This window comes from Petromyzon marinus, chromosome 28 (assembly GCF_048934315.1).
Source record: "Petromyzon marinus isolate PM22_M1 ecotype Great Lakes invasive population chromosome 28, UKy_Petmar_22M1.pri1.0, whole genome shotgun sequence".
Taxonomy (NCBI): domain Eukaryota; kingdom Metazoa; phylum Chordata; class Hyperoartia; order Petromyzontiformes; family Petromyzontidae; genus Petromyzon; species Petromyzon marinus.
In genome coordinates this window covers 1,526,236-1,549,491 of record NC_133694.1, presented here as the reverse complement: position 1 = coordinate 1,549,491, position 23,256 = coordinate 1,526,236, and the positions used below count along the sequence as shown (strand labels likewise).

Below are 23,256 nucleotides of genomic sequence, written 5' to 3'. Positions count from 1 at the left end.
ATACAGCAGCAGCAGGCGTCAGGGTCGGGATCGAACCCACGACACCCTGCACACCAGGCGAGGTAGTTAACATCTGCTACAAACCACCCACAAACTTTTCATTGGTGTCAACAAAGTTCTACAAAAGTGGTAACGCATACACAAAAAAGCAAAGGTCCCCCATATATTCTCTGGGTCTTTCGGTGAAGTCACGTAGATAAGTTCAAAGAAAATAACAAAATAACATAAAACTACGACGTTTCGATCGCAACACATGCGGTCGCCTTTTCCTGATGACGACCGCTTGTGTTGCGATCGAAACGTCGAAGTTTGTTGTTATTTTCTTTGAACCTATCTACGTGACTTTGCCAAAAGACCCAAAGAATATGAATTCCTGTAGTCACGAAAGCTTTAAGTCAAAATCCCCCATATAGCCGAACCAGACTGTGCTGGCTCACGACCGCGCTCACAGACGGAACGCTCTCTCTCTCTCTCCCCCCTAGCCGCCCCTGCAAGTGACGCTTCTTCTTCTTCCTCATCGTCTCCTTCCTCATCATCTTCTTCTTCTTCTTCCTCATCTTCTCGACGAACCGACGCACCAAGAAACTCCCGACACGCGCGCCCTTCGAAATGTCGGGACACCACGAACAACGCGCGCTACGATTGGGCGAGGGCGGGTGGCGGGGTGTGTGTGTGGGGTGGGGTGTGTGTGGGTGTGTGTGTGGGGTGTGTGTGGGGTGTGTGTGGGGTGTGGGGTGTGCGTGGGGTGTGTGTGGGGTGTGTGTGGGGTGTGTGTGTGGGGTGGGGTGTGAGTGGGTGTGTGTGTGGTGTGTGGGGTGTGTGTGGGGTGTGTGTGGGGTGTGTGTGGGTGTGTGTGTGTGGGGTGTGTGTGGGGGTGTGTGGGGGGTGTGTGTGGGGGTGTGTGTGGGGTGTGTGTGTGGGGTGTGTGTGGGGTGTGTGTGGGGTGTGGGGTGTGCGTGGGGTGTGTGTGGGGTGTGTGTGGGGTGTGTGTGTGGGGTGGGGTGTGAGTGGGTGTGTGTGTGGTGTGTGTGTGGGGTGTGTGTGGGGTGTGTGTGGGTGTGTGTGTGTGGGGTGTGTGTGGGGGGTGTGTGGGGGGTGTGTGTGGGGGTGTGTGTGGGGTGTGTGTGTGGGGTGTGTGTGGTGTGTGTGTGTGTGGGGTGTGTGTGGGGTGTGTGTGGGGTGTGTGTGTGGGGTGTGTGTGGGGTGTGTGTGGGGTGTGTGTGCGGTCTGTGTGTGGGGTGTGGGGTGTGTGTGTGGGGTGTGAGTGGGTGTGTGTGTGGGGTGTGTGTGGCGTGGGTGTGGGTGTGTGTGTGTGGGGTGTGTGTGGGGTGTGTGTGTGGGTGTGTGTGTGGGGTGTGTGTGTGGGGTGTGTGTGGGGTGTGTGTGGGGTGTGTGTGGGTGTGTGTGTGTGGGGTGTGTGTGCGGTCTGTGTGTGGGGTGTGGTGTGGGGTGTGAGTGGGTGGTGTGTGTGGGGTGGGGTGGGGTGTGTGTGGGTGTGTGTGTGTGGGGTGTGTGTGGAGTGTGTGTGTGGGGTGTGTGTGGGTGTGTGTGTGGGGTGTGTGTGTGGGGGTGTGTGTGTGGGTGTGTGTGGGGTGTGTGTGTGGGGTGGGTGTGTGTGTGTGGGGTGTTTGTGGGGTGTGTGTGGGGTGTGTGTGGGGTGTGTGTGTGTGGGGTGTGTGTGGGGTGTGTGTGGGGTGTGTGTGTGGTCCTGTGTGTGGGGTGTGGGGTGTGGTGTGTGGGTGTGTGGGGGTGTGTGTGTGGGGTGTGTGTGGCGTGGGTGTGGGTGTGTGTGTGTGGGGTGTGTGTGGGGTGTGTGTGTGGGTGTGTGTGTGTGGGTGTGTGTGTGGGGGTGTGTGTGTGGTGTGTGTGTGGGTGTGTGTGGGGTGTGTGTGGGTGTGTGTGTGTGTGTGGTGTGTGGTGTGTGGGTGGGGTGTGTGTGGGGTGTGTGTGGGGTGTGTGTGTGGGGTGTGTGTGGGGTGTGTGTGGGGTGTGTGTGGCGGTCTGTGTGTGGGGTGTGGTGTGTGGGGTGGGGTGGGGTGTGTGTGGGGTGGGGTGGGGTGTGTGTGGGTGTGTGTGTGTGGTGTGTGTGGAGTGTGTGTGTGGGGGTGTGTGTGGGGTGTGTGTGTGGGGTTGTGTGTGTGTGGGTGGTGTCGGGTGTGTGTGTGGGTGTGTGTGTGGGGTGTGTGTGAGGTGTGTTTGTGGGGGGGGTGTGGGGGGTGTGTGTGGGTGTGTGTGTAGGGTGTGTGTGGAGTGTGTGTGTGGGGTGTGTGTGGGGTGTGTGTGGAGTGTGTGTGGGGTGTGTGTGGGGTGTGTGTGTGTGGGTGTGTGTGTGGGGTGTGTGTGAGGTGTGTGTGTGGGGTGTGTGTGGGGTGTGTGTGGGGTGTGTGTGGGGTGTGTGTGGGTGTGTGTGTGTGGGGTGTGTGTGGGGTTGTGTGGGGTGTGTGTGGGGTGTGTGTGTGGGGTGTGTGTGGGGTGTGTGTGGGGTGTGTGTGCGGTCTGTGTGTGGGGTGTGGTGTGTGGGTGTGAGTGGGTGTGTGTGTGGGGTGGGGTGGGGTGTGTGTGGGTGTGTGTGTGTGGGGTGTGTGTGGAGTGTGTGTGTGGGGTGTGTGTGGGGTGTGTGTGTGGGGTGGTGTGTGGGTGTGTGTGGGGTGTGTGTGTGGGTGTGTGTGTGGGGTGTGTGTGAGGTGTGTGTGTGGGGGGGGTGTGGGGGGTGTGTGTGTGGGGTGTGTGTGGGTGTGTGTGGAGTGTGTGTGTGGGGTGTGTGTGGGGTGTGTGTGGAGTGTGTGTGGGGTGTGTGTGTGGGGTGTGTGTGGGGTGTGTGTGTGGGTGTGTGTGTGGGGTGTGTGTGAGGTGTGTGTGTGGGGTGTGTGTGGGGTGTGTGTGGGGTGTTTGTGGGGTGTGTGTGAGATGTGTGTGTGGGGGGGGGTGTGGGGTGTGTGTGGTTGTGGGGTGTGTGGGGTGTGTGTATGGTGGTGTGTGTGGGGTGTGTATGGGGATGTGTGTGTGGGGTGTGTGTGGGGTGTGTGTGGTTGTTACCCCCCCCCCTGCTCACCATCTGCTTGCTCTCGCCGGCGAACACCTGACGCACGTAGAGCGACCCCACGGCGTTCTCCATGTTCGAGTTGACGCCTCCCACGCACTCTCGCCACCGCGCGTCCTCCGACGTGGTGCCGAGCAGCGCCTGCAACGCCACGAGTCACGGACTCTCGGCTTGCGGGAGGGGGGGGGGGGTGATGGGGGTTGTTTTGTTTTTCACCGCGTGAGCCGAGCCGTGCCAGGGCCACGCCTGGGCCCACGGCGGCCATAGGGAAGTGGAATTCCAACTAGTGGGCTCAGGGCTGTCATCAGAAGCAGATTCTGAAATTTTACTGGAGGAAATCCGATGAGCTATGAAGCTCTTTTTTGGTCACAGATGTCCAGTAGGGGCGGGTCAGCAAGGTACAGCAACCAACGATACAACAACAACGACAAAAACTACGAGAGTGCCAAGTAGTGAAAAGGTAAATAAGTCACTAAACATAAATAAAGACAAATAATTAAATTACATAACTCAGCAGGAGATAAGCACCAATGCCCCAGTGCTCGTTGAGAGCAGGAAATGATCGTCGTTCGTCAATAACACTCGTCAGCAGTATGATCATCATGCTCCATGGGGAGTTAGCCTCTAGGTGTTGACTGCACTCCGCCTCTTCTGTTTCCACTCTCCTCAGTGCCGCATCTTCCTTGACAACGATATCATGCGAGCCGCCATCCTCTCGCGAGGACTCCCCTCTCTGTCCGGTCCCCTTAGGGGCCGTCCATAAATGACGTCACGCGATTTTGGACGATTTTTGACCCCCCCCCCCCTCTGTCACACGACGTCACAAAAGTCGCCCCCCCCCCCCCTATAATATGACGTCACAACGCTCTGCACCCCCCCCCCCAAAAAAAGAATAAAACATGCTTCAAATCGCTTTAAACTATTGTCATTGTAGTGCGTATCTAATGTGGCGCTGCACTCTGATGTTGTAGGAGTTAACATTTGTTAAAAAAAGTCTATTTAATTCAGTGGAACGTGTTGTCTATAATTATTTAAAGTTGCGCATTTTGATGTGACGTCATATATCTCAAACCCCCCCCCCTCCCCGTCGTCACACATTGTCACAAATGTCTGACCCCCACCCCCCGCTAGGTGCGTGACGTCATTTATGGACGGCCCCAGATTTACCACCCCCACGAAGAGGCAATCCCGGGAGGAGGCGTGGGGCACGTGGCGTGGGGCACGTGACGTGGGGCACGTGGCGTGGGGCACGTGGCGTGGGGCACGTGGCGTGGGGCACGTGGCGTGGGGCACGTGACGAGGGGCACGTGGCGTGGGGCACGTGGCGTGGGGCACGTGGCGTGGGGCACGTGGCGTGGGGCACGTGGCGTGGGGCACGTGACGTGGGGTACGTGGCGTGGGGCACGTGGCGTGGGGCACGTGGCGTGGGGCACGTGGCGTGGGGCACGTGGCGTGGGGCACGTGACGTGGGGCACGTGGCGTGGGGCACGTGACGTGGGGCACGTGGCGTGGGGCACGTGCGCGCTACCTTCTTGAAGCTTGAGTGAACCTCCTTGTACCGTTGGCTCAGCGTGAACACGATCTCCTTCACCAGCCTCCACGCAATGTAGTTCTGAAGGACTCTGCACGCGAGGATAAAGACAAAGGTCCCCCGTGTAGCCTGCACCGGACCATTCGGGCCAAGCGCTGCACGAGGGCACCGATGCAGGCTGCCTTGTAGCACGGTTGCCACCTGTCCCGGTTTTCCCAGGACCGTCGTGTAGAGGAGGCAGCTGCTATCCTAGGACATCTCCTCTAGTCTTCCCGGGTGACAGGAGCTGTAGTGCAGGTTGACAGGAGCTGTAGTGCAGGGTGACAGGAGCTGTAGTGCAGGGTGACAGGAGCTGTAGTGCAGGTTGACAGGAGCTGTAGTGCAGGGTGACAGGAGCTGTAGTGCAGGGTGACAGGAGCTGTAGTGCAGGGTGACAGGAGCTGTAGTGCAGGGTGACAGGAGCTGTAGTGCAGGGTGACAGGGGCTGTAGTGCAGGGTGACAGGAGCTGTGGTGCAGGGTGACAGGAGCTGTAGTGCAGGGTGACAGGAGCTGTAGTGCAGAGTGACAGGAGCTGTAGTGCAGGGTGACAGCAGCTGTAGTGCAGGGTGACAGGAGCTGTAGTGCAGGTTGACAGGAGCTATGGTGCAGGGTGACAGGAGCTGTAGTGCAGGTTGACAGGAGCTGTAGTGCAGGTTGACAGGAGCTGTGGTGCAGGGTGACAGCAGCTGTAGTGCAGGGTGACAGGAGCTGTAGTGCAGGGTGACAGGAGCTGTAGTGCAGGGTGACAGGAGCTGTAGTGCAGGGTGACAGCAGCTGTAGTGCAGGGTGACAGGAGCTGTAGTGCAGGGTGACAGTACCAGCACCACCAGCACCACCACCAGCAATAGCACCACCACCACCAGCAGCACCACCACCAGCAGAAGCAGCACCACCACCAACAGCACCACCGCCACCAGCAGCACCACTACCACCATCAGCAGCAACAGCACCACCAGCAGCACCACCAGTAGCAGCACCACCACCAGCAGCACTACCACCACCACCACCAGTACCATCACCAGCAGCAGCACCACCACCAGCCGCAGCACCACCACCAGCACCACCGCCACCACTAGCAGCAGCACCACCAGCAGCAGCACCACCAGCACCAGCACCACCACCAGCACCACCAGCAGCGTCACCACCAGCAATAGCACCACCACCAGCAGCAGTAGCACCACCAGCCGCACCACCACCAGCAGCACCACCACCAGCACCAGCACCACCAGCACCACCACCAGTACCACCACCACCAGTAGCACCAGCACCACCACCAGCACCAGCAGCACCACCACCAGCACCACCACCAGCAGCAGCACCATTACCAGCACCACCAGCACCACCAGCACCACCACCACCAGCTGCACCACAACCAGCAGCACCACCACCAGCACCACCACCACCAGCACCACCAGAAGCACCACCACCAGCACCACCACCACTAGCACCACCAGCACCACCACCAGCACCACCAGCACCACCAACACCACCACCACCAGCACCACCAGAAGCACCACCACCAGCACCACCACCACCACTAGCACCACCGGCACCACCAGCACCACCAGCACCAACACCACCACCAGCACCACCACCAGCACCACCACCAGCACCACCAGCACCACCAGCAGCAGCACCACCACCACCAGCAGCACCACCACCAGCACCACCACCACTAGCACCACCAGCACCACCACCACCAGCACCACCAGCACCACCAACACCACCACCACCAGCACCACCAGAAGCACCACCACCAGCACCACCACCACCGCTAGCACCACCGGCACCACCAGCACCACCAGCACCAACACCACCACCAGCACCACCAGCACCACCACCAGCACCACCACCACCAGCACCACCAGCAGCAGCACCACCACCAGCAGCACCACCAGCAGCACCACCAGCACCACCATCACCACCAGCACCACCACCAGCACCACCACCACCACCAGCAGCACCACCACCACCATCACCACCACCACCACCACCAGCACCACCACCAGCACCACCAGCAGCAGCACCACCACCAGCACCACCACCACCACCAGCACCACCACCATCACCACCAGCAGCACCAGCACTGGCGCCGTCTCACGGACCGACTGTCACGTACCTCGCTGGGTACTTGCCGAGGACGTCCGGCAGCTTGGCGAGGTACTCGGGCGCGTAGACGACGACGTCCTCCTCGCTCGGCACCGTCACGTTGACGCTCGCCAACACGGAGCGCACGAACCTCGTCCACTCGAAGCCCTGGCGAGCGGGCGGGTGGCCTCACTGTCATACCACCGTAGCCGTACGCTCGCCACCACCACCGCTAACAACACCATGCCATTGTAACGATCATAGCACGGGCATCAACAGCGACACCACCGCCATCACCGAATCGCCATAGCAATCCTACCACCCGCATCAACACCATCACCTCCACCACTGCCATCACCACAACAATCATACTACCAGCATCAACACCATCACCTCCACCACTACCATCACCACAACAATCATACCACCAGCATCAACACCATCACCTCCACCACTGCCATCACCACAACAATCATACTACCAGCATCAACACCATCACCTCCATCACTACCATCACCACAACAATCATACTACCAGCATCAACACCATCACCTCCACAACTGCCATCACCACAACAATCATGCCACCAGCATCAACACCATCACCTCCACCACTGCCATCACCACAACAATCATACTACCAGCATCAACACCATCACCTCCACAACTGCCATCACCACAACAATCATGCCACCAGCATCAACACCATCACCTCCACCACTGCCATCACCACAACAATCATACTACCAGCATCAACACCATCACCTACACCACTGTCATCACCACAACAATCATACTACCAGCATCAACACCATCACCTCCACCACTGCCATCACCACAACAATCATGCCACCAGCATCAACACCATCACCTCTACCACTGCCATCACCACAACAATCATACTACCAGCATCAACACCATCACCTCCATCACTACCATCACCACAACAATCATGCCACCAGCATCAACACCATCACCTCCACCACTGCCATCACCACAACAATCATACTACCAGCATCAACACCATCACCTACACCACTGTCATCACCACAACAATCATACTACCAGCATCAACACCATCACCTCCACCACTACCATCACCACAACAATCATACTACCAACATCAACACCATCACCTCCACCACTGCCATCGTTTTATCACTGTAAACAATCATATAATCACAGGGCCAAAACATGAGCAATGGACCAAAACGTAAAGAGACCAGACACGAACAGCACTGTCAAAGTTGTAACACGTCACAGTGTGTAACACGTCACAGTGTGTAACACGTCACAGTGTGTAACACGTCACAGTGTGTAACACATCAGTGTGTAACACGTCACAGTGTGTAGCACGTCACAGTGTGTAACACGTCACAGTGTGTAACACGTAACAGTGTGTAACACGTCACAGTGTGTAGCACGTCACAGTGTGTAACACGTAACAGTGTGTAACACGTCAGTGTGTAACACGTCACAGTGTGTAACACGTCACAGTGTGTAACACGGTTCTTGACTTGCGCAAGCTTATTTGGGAATTCCAAAGTGGAGCACGGAAGAGTTGTGACCTGCGGTGTGGTGACTGGGTGAGCGGCTGAGTGGCTGTTGTGACCTGCAGCGTGGTGGGTGGTGGTGGTGGTTGAACGCACAGAGTATGCGATGTCTGGTTGACCGAGTTACTCAACGTGGGTGGAGGAATCAACGAGTGAAGTTCACGGCAACAGTGACCATGGTATTAGCGATAGAAGAGTGACAACCGCGAGTGCGGAGGCCGAGTGATGAGAGAAGTTGTACCCAGCTGCTGAGTGCTGTTGCCGCCCTGGTGGAAGGCGTGGAAAATGGGGCCTCCCCTCTAAAATTTCCCACCTCATTGTGGGAAGTTCTGATGGGTGGGTCACGTGGTGTGCAGGGTGGAGGAGGTAGTGATGGGTGGGTCACGTGGTGTGCAGGGTGGAGGAGGTAGTGATGGGTGGGACACGTGGTGTGCAGGGTGGAGGAGGAGGTAGTGATGGGTGGGACACGTGGTGTGCAGGGTGGAGGAGGAGGTAGTGATGGGTGGGTCACGTGGTGTACACGGTGGAGGAGGAGGTAGTGATGGGTGGGACACGTGGTGTGCAGGGTGGAGGAGGTAGTGATGGGTGGGTCACGTGGTGTGCAGGGTGGAGGAGGAGGTAGTGATGGGTGGGACACGTGGTGTGCAGGGTGGAGGAGGAGGTAGTGATGGGTGGGTCACGTGGTGTGCAGGGTGGAGGAGGAGGTAGTGATGGGTGGGTCACGTGGTGTGCACGGTGGAGGAGGAGGTAGTGATGGGTGGGACACGTGGTGTGCATGGTGGAGGAGGTAGTGATGGGTGGGACACGTGGTGTGTAGGGTGGAGGTGGAGGTAGTGATGGGTGGGACACGTAGTGTGTGGGGTGGAGGAGGAGGTAGTGATGGGTGGGACACGTGGTGTGCACGGTGGAGGAGGAGGTAGTGATGGGTGGGACACGTGTTGTGTGGGGTGGAGGAGGAGGTAGTGATGGGTGGGACACGTGGTGTGCAGGGTGGGGGAGGAGGTAGTGATGGGTGGGTCACGTGGTGTGCACGGTGGAGGAGGAGGTAGTGATGGGTGGGACACGTGGTGTGTAGGGTGGAGGAGGAGGTAGTGATGGGTGGGTCACGTGGTGTGCACGGTGGAGGAGGAGATAGTGATGGGTGGGACACGTGGTGTGCAGGGTGGAGGAGGAGGTAGTGATGGGTGGGTGACGTGGTGTGCACGGTGGAGGAGGAGGTAGTGATGGGTGGGACACGTGGTGTGCAAAGTGGAGGTGGTATTGATGGGTGGGACACGTGGTGTGCAGGGTGACGGAGGAGGGCAGGTCACCGAAACAGTATTGGAGTGGCGCCCAGGCGTCAGCGGCCAAGGGGAAGAGAAGACCTAAGACCTAAAGCCACGTGGTGGTGGCGGTGGTGATGAGACTGTGAGAGTGGGACAACCTCAGGAGGTGGGGTGTCAACTCTACAACAAGCACGGGGTCTGGGAGGAAGGGAGGAAGGAAGCGAGGGCGAGGCGTGGTGTCACCGACGGTATCGCGATGACCTCTTGTTACGCTGCCGAACTCGGCCGCGCACGGTGTGAACCCACTGTGTGTCACTTTGCGAGTCGTGAGAACACCCAGGGAGGGGTGGGGGTGGGGGGGGGCTTTTTTGTGATTTACTGTTCCACTTCTTGTCCAAACGGGAGAACGTCTCTCGCTCTCCTTTTGTTTGAAAATAAATGTGTGGGGGGGGGGGGGGGACATTTCTCAATCTGCACATTTCCGAGCCTTTGTCGCCCACGTTACAAGAGGGGACACGGGGGGGGGGGGGCGGCGGTGACCGTGCCGATCGAGGCCACGCGACGCGGGCCCCGCACTGCGTCCGCGGGAGGAGGAGGGGGAGGGGGGCGCTGAATGTCGTTCATCACGGGGCATCGCCCCGTGCGAAAGGCGGCGTGGAGGTGGTTTTTTTGCGTTCTTTGTTTAATTTCACGTCAATCGAACGGGGGAATTTTTTTTTGTTTTAACGACCGACCCTGTCCTGGAGAGTCCGCGCGTTGTTTTCTGTTTGCTTTCTGCCGCTCGCGAAATTCTCTCGCCTCCGTTTTGTTGTGAGCTCAAAGACAAAGATCGCCTGTGTAGCCTTAACAGACTGTTGGGACAAGTGCTGTTTGCAAGCAGTTGCACCTATATGAAGGCCGGAACGACACACGACAGGGGGGGGGTAGTGGAGCTAGCACCACTCTCGGCCACCTTTGTCTCCCCAAGTGGCGATGTTCACTGCATCGTACTCATTCGAGGCCGAATCAACGTAGGGGGAGGCCTAGGACCGGTTCAGATAATGTTCACCGCTGCACCGTCCACTACTCGTGGGTCATGTCTGCGTTCACCGCACGTTCACCGCGCGTTCACCGCGCGTTCACCGCACGTTCACCGCGCGTTCACCGCACGTTCACCGCACGTTCACCGCGCATTCACCGCGCACGACGCAGTGCGGTGAACGCGGTGGCCCCCCCTCTTGCTGGCCACGGCGAGCGGACGCGAGGGAGTGCGGTTGTGGTTGGCGTTGCGTCTCACAGGAAGCTTGAACTTGTCCTCGAGCTCGCTCAGGGTCATCTTGTTGTACATCTTGGTGATGTCCTGCCGCTCCTCGGTGGGCGTCGTGATCTGGGGGCGGAGCGTTTGTTAAAGGCGTGGGGGGGGGAGAGGGGAGAGTTGTCAAGTGGCATTTGTAAAACTCTAATAAACATTGAAACTCGCACTCTACACAGTCGTCAACAACACCCTGGCCTTGTGAGACAAATGTTTGACCGGTCACGTTTAGAGCGATGGACCTTCTTCATGGCACATTGAAATATTTCGCAAAGAAAAGGCTTGCAAATGACGCGACGCTTTGTTGGCCCATCGAGTCGCCTCGACCGCCGTGACTGTCGGGGGTTCAGCTCCCCACGAGCTTCTCTCCTCTAGGCCGCATTTACGATTACTCCTGGCATCTCCACCTCGGTCTCCCTCCACTACTCCAGCCCTGCGCCGGTGACATCTCTATAGCCCCTCTCGTCGATGGGCCTCTCTGCGAGTCTCTGTGCGGGTCTCTCTGGGTCCCTGTTAGTCTGTGGGTCTATGTGCGAGTCTCTGTGGGTCTCTATGCGAGTCTATGGGTCTCTGTGCGAGTTTTTCTGGGTCTCTATGCGAGTCTCTGTGGGTGTCTGTGCGAGTCTGTGGGTATCAGTGCGAGTCTCTGTGTCTCTCGAAACTTCGGACCGTGTCACCAGCACATGCGGCGGCTAACTCCATCTGTGCCTAAAACGTCACTGGATCTACAAAGGCCGCCGTGAAGCAGGCGGCGCGTCGTAAATGTCATGGGCTTAGCGCGACACCCGCAGCATTAACCGCTCGGCCATGCCCTTCCCCACCGCTCGGCCATGCCCTTTACCTATCACTCGGCCATGCCCTTCCCCTACCGCTCGGCCATGCCCTTCCCCTACCGCTCGGCCATGCCCTTTACCTATCACTCGGCCATGCCCTTCCCCTACCGCTCGGCCATGCCCTTCTCCTACCGCTCGGCCATGCCCTTCCCCTATCACTCGGCCATGCCCTTCCCCTACCGCTCGGCCATGCCCTTCTCCTACCGCTCGGCCATGCCCTTCCCCTATCACTCGGCCATGCCCTTCCCCACCGCTCGGCCATGCCCTTTACCTATCACTCGGCCATGCCCTTCCCCTACCGCTCGGCCATGCCCTTCCCCTACCGCTCGGCCATGCCCTTTACCTATCACTCGGCCATGCCCTTCCCCTACCGCTCGGCCATGCCCTTCTCCTACCGCTCGGCCATGCCCTTCCCCTATCACTCGGCCATGCCCTTCCCCTACCGCTCGGCCATGCCCTTCACCTATCACTCGGCCATGCCCTTCCCCTACCGCTCGGCCATGCCCTTCCCCTACCGCTCGGCCATGCCCTTTACCTATCACTCGGCCATGCCCTTTACCTATCACTCGGCCATGCCCTTTACCTATAACTCGGCCATGCCCTTCCCCTACCGCTCGGCCATGCCCTTCCCCTACCGCTCGGCCATGCCCTTTACCTATCACTCGGCCATGCCCTTCCCCTATCACTCGGCCATGCCCTTTACCTATCACTCGGCCATGCCCTTCCCCTACTGCTCGGCCATGCCCTTCCCCTACCGCTCGGCCATGCCCTTCCCCTATCACTCGGCCATGCCCTTCCCCTATCACTCGGCCATGCCCTTCCCCTACCGTGCATGCGTTATCGGACGCCCGCTCTAAATCTCGACTGTCACGAGTATTCCCGCCGCCCCTCAAAAATAATAATCACCACACAAGGCCCCCGCCCCCAAATAAAAAACACAAGCGGTCGATCAATGGCCCGCACAGAACGAGCCCCCCCCCCCCCTGCCCCCGCCCCCTATCCCGTTCCGCGCCGTTCTCGTGCCGAGCGAGGGGGGGGGCTGAGTCCGTGGTGGATCAAATAGGGAGCACGTGTGCGTGGATCTTGAACTTCCTGCACACCGTACGTAGCCAACCGTGATAATATAATCGGATGTGCGGGGGAAGGACAATAAACTAAACCCAAAAGAGCACTTCTATAGAAGTAAGTTTTAACTTTTAAAATGCTTAGCTCCAGCAGCTTCCTAATAGTGGCAGGAAGAGCGTCTCAGACAGCCACAGAAGCGTCTCAGACAGCCACAGAAGCGTCTCAGACAGCCACAGAAGCGTCTCAGACAGCCACAGAAGCGTCTCAGACAGCCACAGAAGCGTCTCAGACAGCCACAGAAGCGTCTCAGACAGCCACAGAAGCGTCTCAGACAGCCACAGAAGCGTCTCAGAGAGCCACAGAAGCGTCTCAGACAGCCACAGAAGCGTCTCAGACAGCCACAGAAGCGTCTCAGACAGCCACAGAAGCGTCTCAGAGAGCCACAGAAGCGTCTCAGACAGCCACAGAAGCGTCTCAGACAGCCACAGAAGCGTCTCAGACAGCCACAGAAGCGTCTCAGACAGCCACAGAAGCGTCTCAGACAGCCACAGAAGCGTCTCAGACAGCCACAGAAGCGTCTCAGACAGCCACAGAAGCGTCTCAGATAGCCACAGAAGCGTCTCAGACAGCCACAGAAGCGTCTCAGACAGCCACAGAAGCGTCTCAGACAGCCACAGAAGCGTCTCAGACAGCCACAGAAGCGTCTCAGACAGCCACAGAAGCGTCTCAGACAGCCACAGAAGCGTCTCAGACAGCCACAGAAGCGTCTCAGACAGCCACAGAAGCGTCTCAGACAGCCACAGAAGCGTCTCAGACAGCCACAGAAGCGTCTCAGACAGCCACAGAAGCGTCTCAGACAGCCACAGAAGCGTCTCAGACAGCCACAGAAGCGTGTCAGACAGCCACAGAAGCGTCTCAGACAGCCACAGAAGCGTCTCAGACAGCCACAGAAGCGTCTCAGACAGCCACAGAAGCGTCTCAGACAGCCACAGAAGCGTCTCAGACAGCCACAGAAGCGTCTCAGACAGCCACAGAAGCGCATCTGAAAGCGCGCGATGTAGTGCCCGACTTTGTTCGGTGGCCAGCCAAGAGCCGCCGCTGCGAGCAAGCTCGGAGCGGCTCTCGTAGTCCGATTGCCCCAACCCCCAACCCCCCGAGACCCAGAATATTGGATTCTGTTGATATTTATCCGAGAAAATACAGCGACTATGCTGTTTATTAATGTAGGGGAGCTACGATTTAAAGAGCTGGGAATTTCAAGACCACCCCCTCCGCTGGGAAGTTTCTCCATCGGCCTCTGGGCTAAGCCTTCATCAGAAAGGGGTGCCGAGGGGGGAGGGAAGGTTCAACCCCCCTACAGCCCACTGCAGACAAAATCTGAGCGTTCTCTTCAGATATACCCCCAAACAACAGCAGTCGCCGTTCGCCAGCACGGCGCTTGTGCCAGGCTAGGTGCACTCCGAAGCCACGTGAAGTGTCGAAGGCCCGCTGCTGGTCACGGGATACACCCAGGTGCCATGGGTTGATCGAGATGACTGGCAGGTGCATGACTTGTGCTCCCCACTGTGCCAACTCGCTGCATTTAGCCGCCCGGTGCTGCACTCGTTGTTGTGAGCGTCGTCCCTCTATTCTCAGCTGTTGTTGAAGGGCGACTGCCTCCAAATGCACGAGTAGAGCGTCCTTCACGAGCTTTGTAAACCCACTAAGGGGAATGAACACGTTCACCAGCGAAAATTGTAAATGTTTGTGGGTTTACTCTCCAACATACTGAACTAGCAACTGATTGGCACGGTTTATTTACGTGGCAACCCTTACATAATTGGCTGTGTCGGGTGGTGGCGGGTTTAACGCCACATTTATATTTACGCGATCTCACACAACAAAGTGGACTGGTTGCCCTGCACGTTCTGGAGGAGGAGGAGGCTGTAAAGTGGCTCTGTGGCTGTGTGGGCTGACATTCATTAATCATTAAATAGTTCGTAAATGTAGTTGGTGTTTTGACTGTGGGAAGTCACATGCAATATCAATCGAGCATTTGCTAAAAAAAACCCCAAAAAACTTGTACTATATAAAACACAATATTTTATTTTACCAGCTAGGGCCCACTTAGCTACGTAGCTCTTTCTCAGAAGCCACATGGCTATCACAAATGATAGCTAAACGAAGTGGCTTATCACGTGGAAATGTAAAGCAGCCAAATACTCCACGGATAATATCGTTCGCGAAAGCCTACGTGTTAAACTGATTTCAAATATATATTAAAAAAGAAAAACGATAATAATCGAATAATGAGATAAAGGCGCAGCCCTGACGCTGCCGGCCTTGGGTGGTGCTTACGTTGGCGAGCGCCACCTCCAGCTCCAGGACCATGGCCATCTCCTCGCGCACGGCCTCCTCGCTCCGCGGCCGCTTGCGGTCGCTCCTCAGCATGGTGGCCATGGAGACCATGAATTGCAGGTAGGCCTCGCGGGCCTAGCAAGAGGTGCGTTCAGTCATCAGTGCGCCTCCACCTCCTCGCCTCGACATTCCTCAGACCCCCCCCACCCCCCCCCCCCCCCGAAGACACGACCGTGTGAGAAACATCGACCACATCGGAACAACATCAACAGAATCGGAATATGAATGTGTGCTGCAAGAGGAATCCCATCAACTATTGAACTCTTTTTCGCAGAAGTCAAGTAGGCGCACGGGATCAGAACGTTACAACAAACAATGCAAAAACACGATCGGAGTGCAAAGTATAGGAAAAGTAATCAAATCACTTTAAAAAACGTAACTATTTTTTTTATCTTACCAGTTAAAGACCAACGGGGTATTCACTTATTTTTCAAAAGCGACCATGCCACAAGTGATAGCTCAACAAACTAGATGATTACGATTGGACAATTAAAGACACAAGGCCACAGCAGTGTGACTGTGGCCATGCAACCCAAGTTGAGCACCGTATAGTAAATCCACAGAGACACGCAGAGATACATGGAGTCCCATAGGGACACATCGAGATACATGGAGACCCATAGGGACACATCGAGATACAAGGAGACCCATAGGGACACATCGAGATACATGGAGACCCATAGGGACACATCGAGATACATGGAGACCCATAGGGACACATCGAGATACATGGAGACCCATAGGGACACATCGAGATACATGGAGACCCATAGGGACACATCGAGATACATGGAGACCCATAGGGACACATCAAGATACATGGAGACCCATAGGGACACATCAAGATACATGGAGACCCATAGGGACACATCGAGATACATGGAGACCCATAGGGACACATCGAGATACAAGGAGACCCATAGGGACACATCGAGATACATGGAGACCCATAGGGACACATCGAGATACATGGAGACCCATAGGGACACATCGAGATACATGGAGACCCATAGGGACACATCGAGATACATGGAGACCCATAGGGACACATCAAGATACATGGAGACCCATAGGGACACATCAAGATACATGGAGACCCATAGGGACACATCGAGATACATGGAGACCCATAGGGACACATCGAGATACAAGGAGACCCATAGGGACACATCGAGATACATGGAGACCCATAGGGACACATCGAGATACATGGAGACCCATAGGGACACATCGAGATATATGGAGACCCATAGGGACACAGAAGTGTGGTTGTAGCCATGGCAACTCAAACTATGGATCACGCAGTGAACCCACCATGGTAGTCTGCGCTTCTTCAACTGCTGTCCTCATTTACAGTTTTAAGTTGCAGTGCTGTTCTTTTTTTTACCTGCCATGACATGGACCAGAAAACATGGGCCACTGGCAAAAATAAAACGAAAAAAGCAAATATCTGGGAGCGATCCACCCGTGGAGTTGACCCTGCGATGCAGAAAGAGCAACACGTGGACTCGAGAACACATGCGGTGTGAATGACATCGTTCCCAAACTAAACTAAACTATTTGTCTTCTTACCAGGTAAGGCCCACTGAGCTACGTAGCTCGCTTTCAGAAGCGACCTGGCCATCACAGATGATAGCTCAACGAAGTGGCTCATCGTCATCACGTGGAAATGTATCGCAGAAAACTACTGTAAACGCGTGATGCTGATTCTAAATGTGGAGGGAAAACACCGAAGGACCCGGAGAAAAAAATCAACGCGACCATGGGGAGAGAGACACGCAGACTCCAAATACAGCAGGCGTCAGGGCCGCGATAGAACCCACGGCCTCATGTATACTTGGTGAGGTATAAGAATAGATTTGACCCTTTCTGGCAATAAAACAGTTGTGTTAAGATGTTAAAACACCAAACTGAAACCTTTTCCAATGAACCATTTCTGCATTAACCACATATAGTTGTGGTGAACGTGCATACACAAAACATGCTCTGGTGGTATATGATGATGCATTGTCTCTGAAGCTGATTGGTCCACACCACAGACAGCGAGTATATGTGGTTCATGCAGTGCATAGATCACGGTTCGTCGCGATGACGACAGCACAAACAACAACATAATGCTGAGCATCTTCTTCACGTGCTGTGATAGCAGGGCCATTGCCCAAAACGTCGCCAGTTATAGATTTTCTTTTTTTCTTTTAAGGCAGTTTTGTAGACGAGTTTTGATTTTTTGTTGTTGTTGTTGTTGAAACTTCACAGCGGTGAGGATGGCAGATTTGGGGAGGGGAGGAGGAGGGCGGGTTAGGGGGTGGGCATTTGTCATCGACATTTCTAACTGCTGCTCGCCAGGGTCACATCTGCTTGCAGTTTGTGAGAGTTCAGCACCGAGCGCTTCATTTTATTTATTCTCCTCACTCCGTCGTCTCGGCCATCGCACACAGACTCACACACAGACTCACACACAGACACACACACACAACAACAACAACCGCCATTCGCCACGAAGTGGCGGTTACGTTACCACGACGCTTGTGTCACCTGTGCCCCCTATTGCGCCAACTTGCTGTGCTTTAGCCACTCGGCGCTCTGCTCGTTGTTGTGAGCGTTGCTCCTCCCACTCCGTTATTGTTGGAGGGCGACTCCCTCCAAATGCCCAGCAGCGTCCTTCAAGAGCCTCCTCCACACAGGCCGATCTTGACACCGCTGGTACCAGTCATCGGCAAGTCCACTCAGCTCCACGTCCTCCTATACCACATCACTCCATCTCTTCTCTAGCCCGTGCCGCGCCCGTTTAGCTCCCTCGATCCGGACAAACAAAAGCTGTTGAGGCATGCGGTGGCTGGGCATGCGGGCTACATGACCCAGCAGCCTTGCCTGCCGGAGGAGCTCACCGATGGGACTTTGTCCAGATCTTTCAATGATATGTGAGCTCCTCACACAATCCAGCCTGGTTAAACCGGCAAAGATGTTCCATTAGGGGGGTCCACGTTTCGCAATCGTAGAGAAAGGAGGGAATGACCGTGGCCGAGAAGACCTGAAGCTTCGTGCGATGCGACAGACCAGATAGCTTCCACACAGCATTACACAACCGATGAAAAGATAATGCCACTCGACTTATTCGGAGTGAGACCTCTGCTGTCAAACCAGAGCCGATTATGAGCACACTGCCCAGGTATGGGAAACTCTCCACTCTCTCCACAACTGCCCCATCACTAATTAGGAGTTGTGGGGGTGGAGTGTCCAATGGTACAAAATACCCAGGCAGGTGCTTAGTTTTTGGTGGGGCTGATGGTAAGGCCCCATCTCTTAGTGGCAAGCTCCAGGTTCAGCAGCAGCGCCTCCAACTCCTCCTCTGAGTGAGCAGCATTTACCAGATCATCGGCATACATAACATGGTTGAGCAAAAGGGAGCCATCCCTTGACCGCACCCAGGCATTGATCAGCCTCCCATTGTGTCTGTACCAGATGGAAATTCCTCCGGTACAGCTATTGAAGGCTTCACGAACTACGTGGTTGAAATAGATGTTAAATTATGTGGGAGCTAGAGGACATCACTGTCGCACCCCAAAGTGAACAGGGAATGGCTCTGACTCCCGGCCACGTAGTTTTACCCGGGCCCGCTCACCATCAGGAAGGTTCTTAATGATCATGAGCAGCGGGTCAGGGACTCCGAAAGCACGAAGAACAACCCATAGCCCAGGCCTACTGATGGTATCATATGCCTTGACCAGGTCAAAAAAGCAGAGATGAAGGTCTTCCATACACCTCTGTTGTAGCAGATGGACAGAAAATATGGCATCTGTGCAGGACCGCCCTTTCCTGAAACCACATTTGGGTTCCGCAAGCCTCTCTTCAGCGTGGCTGGCAAGGCGATGTTGAATAATCCTTGCCAGGACCTTTCCCGGCACACTGAGGAGTGAGATGCCCCTGTAGTTGTTACATTCTGTGCGGTTCCACTTCTTAAACTGGGGGACCACCTGCGCATGCTTCCAATCCTGCGGAACCTGTCCAGTGGTCCAGACTGTTGTTATGATGTCATGTAGGGCAGTCTGTGCACAAACGCCACCCTCTCTCAGCATTTCGCTTGGGAGATCATCTCTGCCCGGTGCCTTTTCTGGTCTCAGACTCTGGATCGCCTTCAGTACTTCCTCAACATATGACACCTCAGCCAGCCACTCACAGGGTGTGACTTCTACCAATATTTGGGGCACCGCAGCCTCAGCAGGGTCATCTTCACTTTGTCTCACGATGTTTTCCAGGCTGAGGGACTTCCCCTCCCCCAGAACCTCACAGAAATGCTCAGAAAATCTGCAAACCTGTTCCTGGGGGTCGGAGATTGCATCACCGTTCTTTCTCCTAATGATGGTAATAGGTGTAGCGCTGCAGGTTACTTTTTTGATGGAGTTAAAGAGCGACTTGTGATCGCGGGCCATTGAGGCAGACTCCCATTTCCTCAGCAACCCGCGACCACCACCCATCCTTGCAGCGCCTCACGGCTCTCCGAACCTCCGAGCGAAGGCTGCGGTAAGCCTAATTTTCTGACGTGGGATACTGTAGACGATGAGAGTGGGCCTGTAGCTTTTTCTCAGCCAGCCTGAACACCTCCTCTGTCAGCCAGGGTCTCTGGGGAGGTCTGGACCGTGTACCAAAAGCATCCATTGCAGCTGCATGAGCCACAGTCCTAAACCTCGCCCATTTCCCCTCGACATCAGGAGGAGTGGGGGACGATGCCAACCCCAGCAGCAAGCGATGATGAATTCTCGACTGCAAATTTCATCAGCTAGCTGAGTCCATGCCACTATGGGTTTGAATGGGGTCCTGGGTGTACACCCAACACCGGAGTGGAATAATGGCAGGCGCATCTTACAGATGACAAGTCGATGGTCAGTGGGCAGATGTTCTTGCTTGGACCCGGAATGCATCCATGATGTTGTGTGGATGCGCTAATGCCGGGACAGCGTGTTAGTAGTTACAAACCCATGGGCTGCGCAAAAATCTAGCAGCCTTCTACCGTTGTTATTGAGCTGATCTGGCCCATGTCTTCCAATCACTACAGGTGCTAGCATCATGACCAACTCGGGCATTAAAGTCTCCCAACAAGATGACTCTATCTCGAGGGGCCACTTTAGCCAGCATCACGCTCCCACGCCCTCTTCATTCTTTTGTTCAGAAGAAGAGCCACTCCCTGTTGTTTGGCAGTCTCCGGCCCCGAGTAGAGAACTGTCCACCCCTCACGGTGGCAGGAGCCAGAGCCGGTCCACCGGACCTTCTGAATACCACAGAGATCCAGGCAGACTCTCCTCCACATTGAGCATCGGAACATTCCACGTGGCCATCCGTAGTGGCTTTTTATTGTTTCTAGAGGAGCCCCGAGGGTAAGAATTCAGTCTCCTGGCTCCGCCAAATGGGGTTTGGCCAGTAGATGTCCCACACAGACACACACACAAACTCACACACAGACTCACACACACAGAGACTCACACAGACACACACACACTCTAACAGACACACACACAAAGATCCCCCGTGTAGCCTTTACAGACTGCAGGGACAAGTGCTCTAAGCAAGTAGCACCTATGAAGGCCGATGTTTACTACACACCCCAACAGGTACTCATTTGAGGCTGAGTCGACATAGGGGATGCCCGTGACCGGTTCACATAATCGCCACTGGTGTTTTTTACCGTGAGCGGGAATTGAACTAGGCTCGCCGGTTTTGTAGCGCGGCGCGCTAAGCCCTGTGGCACGGCTCCCCACAAGCACATGAATAGCAGCTGTGAAGGCCGGCACGGCACACGAGGGGGTGGGTGGCCAGCACCACACCCGACTACCTTTGCCTCGCTAGCGACGACGTTTACGCAATGCACCGGGTGCTTTTTGAGGCTGAGACGACCTTGGGGAGGCCTTGGACAGGTTCAGATAATCATCACTGGTGTTGGCCGTGAGCGCGAATTGAACTCTGGTCGCCGGGTTCGTAGCGCAGCGCGCTGACCGCTACACTACCGCTCCCCACACACACGCGCGCCCATAGAGACACACACGCACACACGCATAGCTTTATGCACATAGGAACAGATACACACACAAGCACAGATACACACGCACACACGGATAAACATACACACAAGGATAAACACACACACGGATAAACACACACACGGATAGATACTCACACGAATAGACATACACACACGGATAGACACACACACGGATAGACACACACACACACGAATAGACACACACACGGATAGACACACACATACACGAATAGACACACACACACACGAATAGACACACACACGGATACACACACACGGATAGCCACACACACACACGAATAGACACACACACGGACAGACACACACGAATAGGCACACACACGGATAGCCACACACACGGACAGACACACACACGAATGGACACACACACGAATAGCCACACGCACACACGAATAGACACATACACCGATAGACACACACACACCGATAGACACAAACACACGAATACACACACGCACACGGATAGACACACACACGGACAGACACACACACACGGACAGACACACACGGGGGATGAGACGCAAGCTCCCCCCTCCCTCCCTGCCGTCAAGAGGCGATGCCAACGCTTTTGAAGTCGGTATAAAAATAACGCGGAGCCGTCGCTGTGCTCGTCCTCCTCGAGGCTCCAACGAGCACCGCCCGCTGCGACGCGCCACTCGGAGGCGGATCTGGAAACTTCCCTGGACACGGGGAGGCGGGGGGGGGGTAATAGCGGTCCTGAAATTTCAGGGGTACATTTTGTTGTTGTTAATATGGCCCCACATTGTGCTTATACTGACTCTTAGAAAACAATTTAATTTCTTCTTAGCTCAATGGGATTTACTCGGGGAATAAACTTCCCGTAAACTTGTATTTTGTTTTTAAGTTTTGCTGGCTGGCTGGCTGGCTGCCTGGCTGACGCGCGGCGGTGATGTCACCGCGCAGGCCTGCGAGATGACGTCATCCGCGACCCACAATGTCGAGCCAGCTGCGTGCAGCGTGACGTCACGCCTCCACACCCCCACCCCCCACCCCGGCCGTGTATCCCGAGGAAACGCGCGGGCAGTGCTCTTTAAAAGTAACAAAGAAGACGATGCCCCGTGTAGACTGTAGGGGCAAGTGCTGTTAGCGAGTAGCACCCTATGAAGGCCGGCACGACACACGAGGGGGTGGATGGTCAGCACTCGGCACGGCCGCCTTTATCGCCACGGCGGCGATGTTTTCACACACCGCACCAGCTACTCATTTGAGGCTGAGTCGACCTAGGGGAGGCCCAGGACCAGCTCAGATAACCGTCACTGGTGTTGGCCGTGAGCGGGAATCGAACTCGGGTGGCCAGGTTCGCGCTAACTGCTACACTACGGCCGCCTCGCTTGCTCTGCTCAATGTCGATGCAAGGACGAGGCTTGGGATGTCATCGCCACCGCCGACAACTCCTCACGCCTGCGCCATGGAACACCGCGCGGCGAGGTGGCAACGGAGTTGGGATTCGTCGTCTCGTCATTGACCGCGGGTTGCTGAGCTGCAAGGGCGCTCGGAGACGTTCACGACGTCCGCTTGGATCGTACCGACGGTGTCGGTCGTGTTTAATGTAGGACGCGTAAACACGTGGCAAGCGAGGGGGTGGGGGGGGACATCGACAGCGCGACGCTGCACCGCGTCCCCTTCACGAGTGGGGAGGGCACGGGGCATCGCAGACACAAGCCGTAGGAGCGTGAGTGCGTGGCCACGCAACCCAAACTCCGGAGCAGATGTTCAAACTAAACACACGGAGGCGCAGAGAGACACCATAGAGACCCACACAGATACGAAGAGACACACGTAGATACATAGAGACCCACGTAGATACATTGAGAAACACTTAGATACATTGAGACCCACTTAGATACATTGAAATCCACACAGATACATAGCGACCCACGTAGATACATTGAGACACACTTAGAAACATTGAGACACACTTCGATACAAAGAGATACAAAGGGACTCATAGAAACGTTTTAAAGACGAGGCAAGTGTAGTGGCCATGCAACCCACACTACGGACCGCGCAGTAAACCCACCGTGGTCTTCGCTCCTTCAACGCAGGAGGAGGAGGAGGAGGAAGAGCGACACGACACC

General features: G+C 55.9%; 1 protein-coding gene across 1 annotated transcript in view; it reads right to left on the bottom strand.

Annotated features, from left to right (window-relative positions):
- Positions 1 to 23,256, bottom strand: part of LOC116946860 (neprilysin-like) — a 70,687-nt gene that overhangs the window by 15,690 nt on the left and 31,741 nt on the right. Inside the window, exons 9-13 of the mRNA XM_032962081.2 lie at positions 15,043 to 15,177; positions 10,793 to 10,882; positions 6,731 to 6,867; positions 4,569 to 4,662; positions 3,053 to 3,181 (exon numbers count right to left, since the gene is read on the bottom strand). Coding sequence (XP_032817972.1) covers positions 3,053 to 3,181; positions 4,569 to 4,662; positions 6,731 to 6,867; positions 10,793 to 10,882; positions 15,043 to 15,177 — 585 coding nt within the window. The remainder of the gene's footprint in view (positions 1 to 3,052; positions 3,182 to 4,568; positions 4,663 to 6,730; positions 6,868 to 10,792; positions 10,883 to 15,042; positions 15,178 to 23,256) is intronic.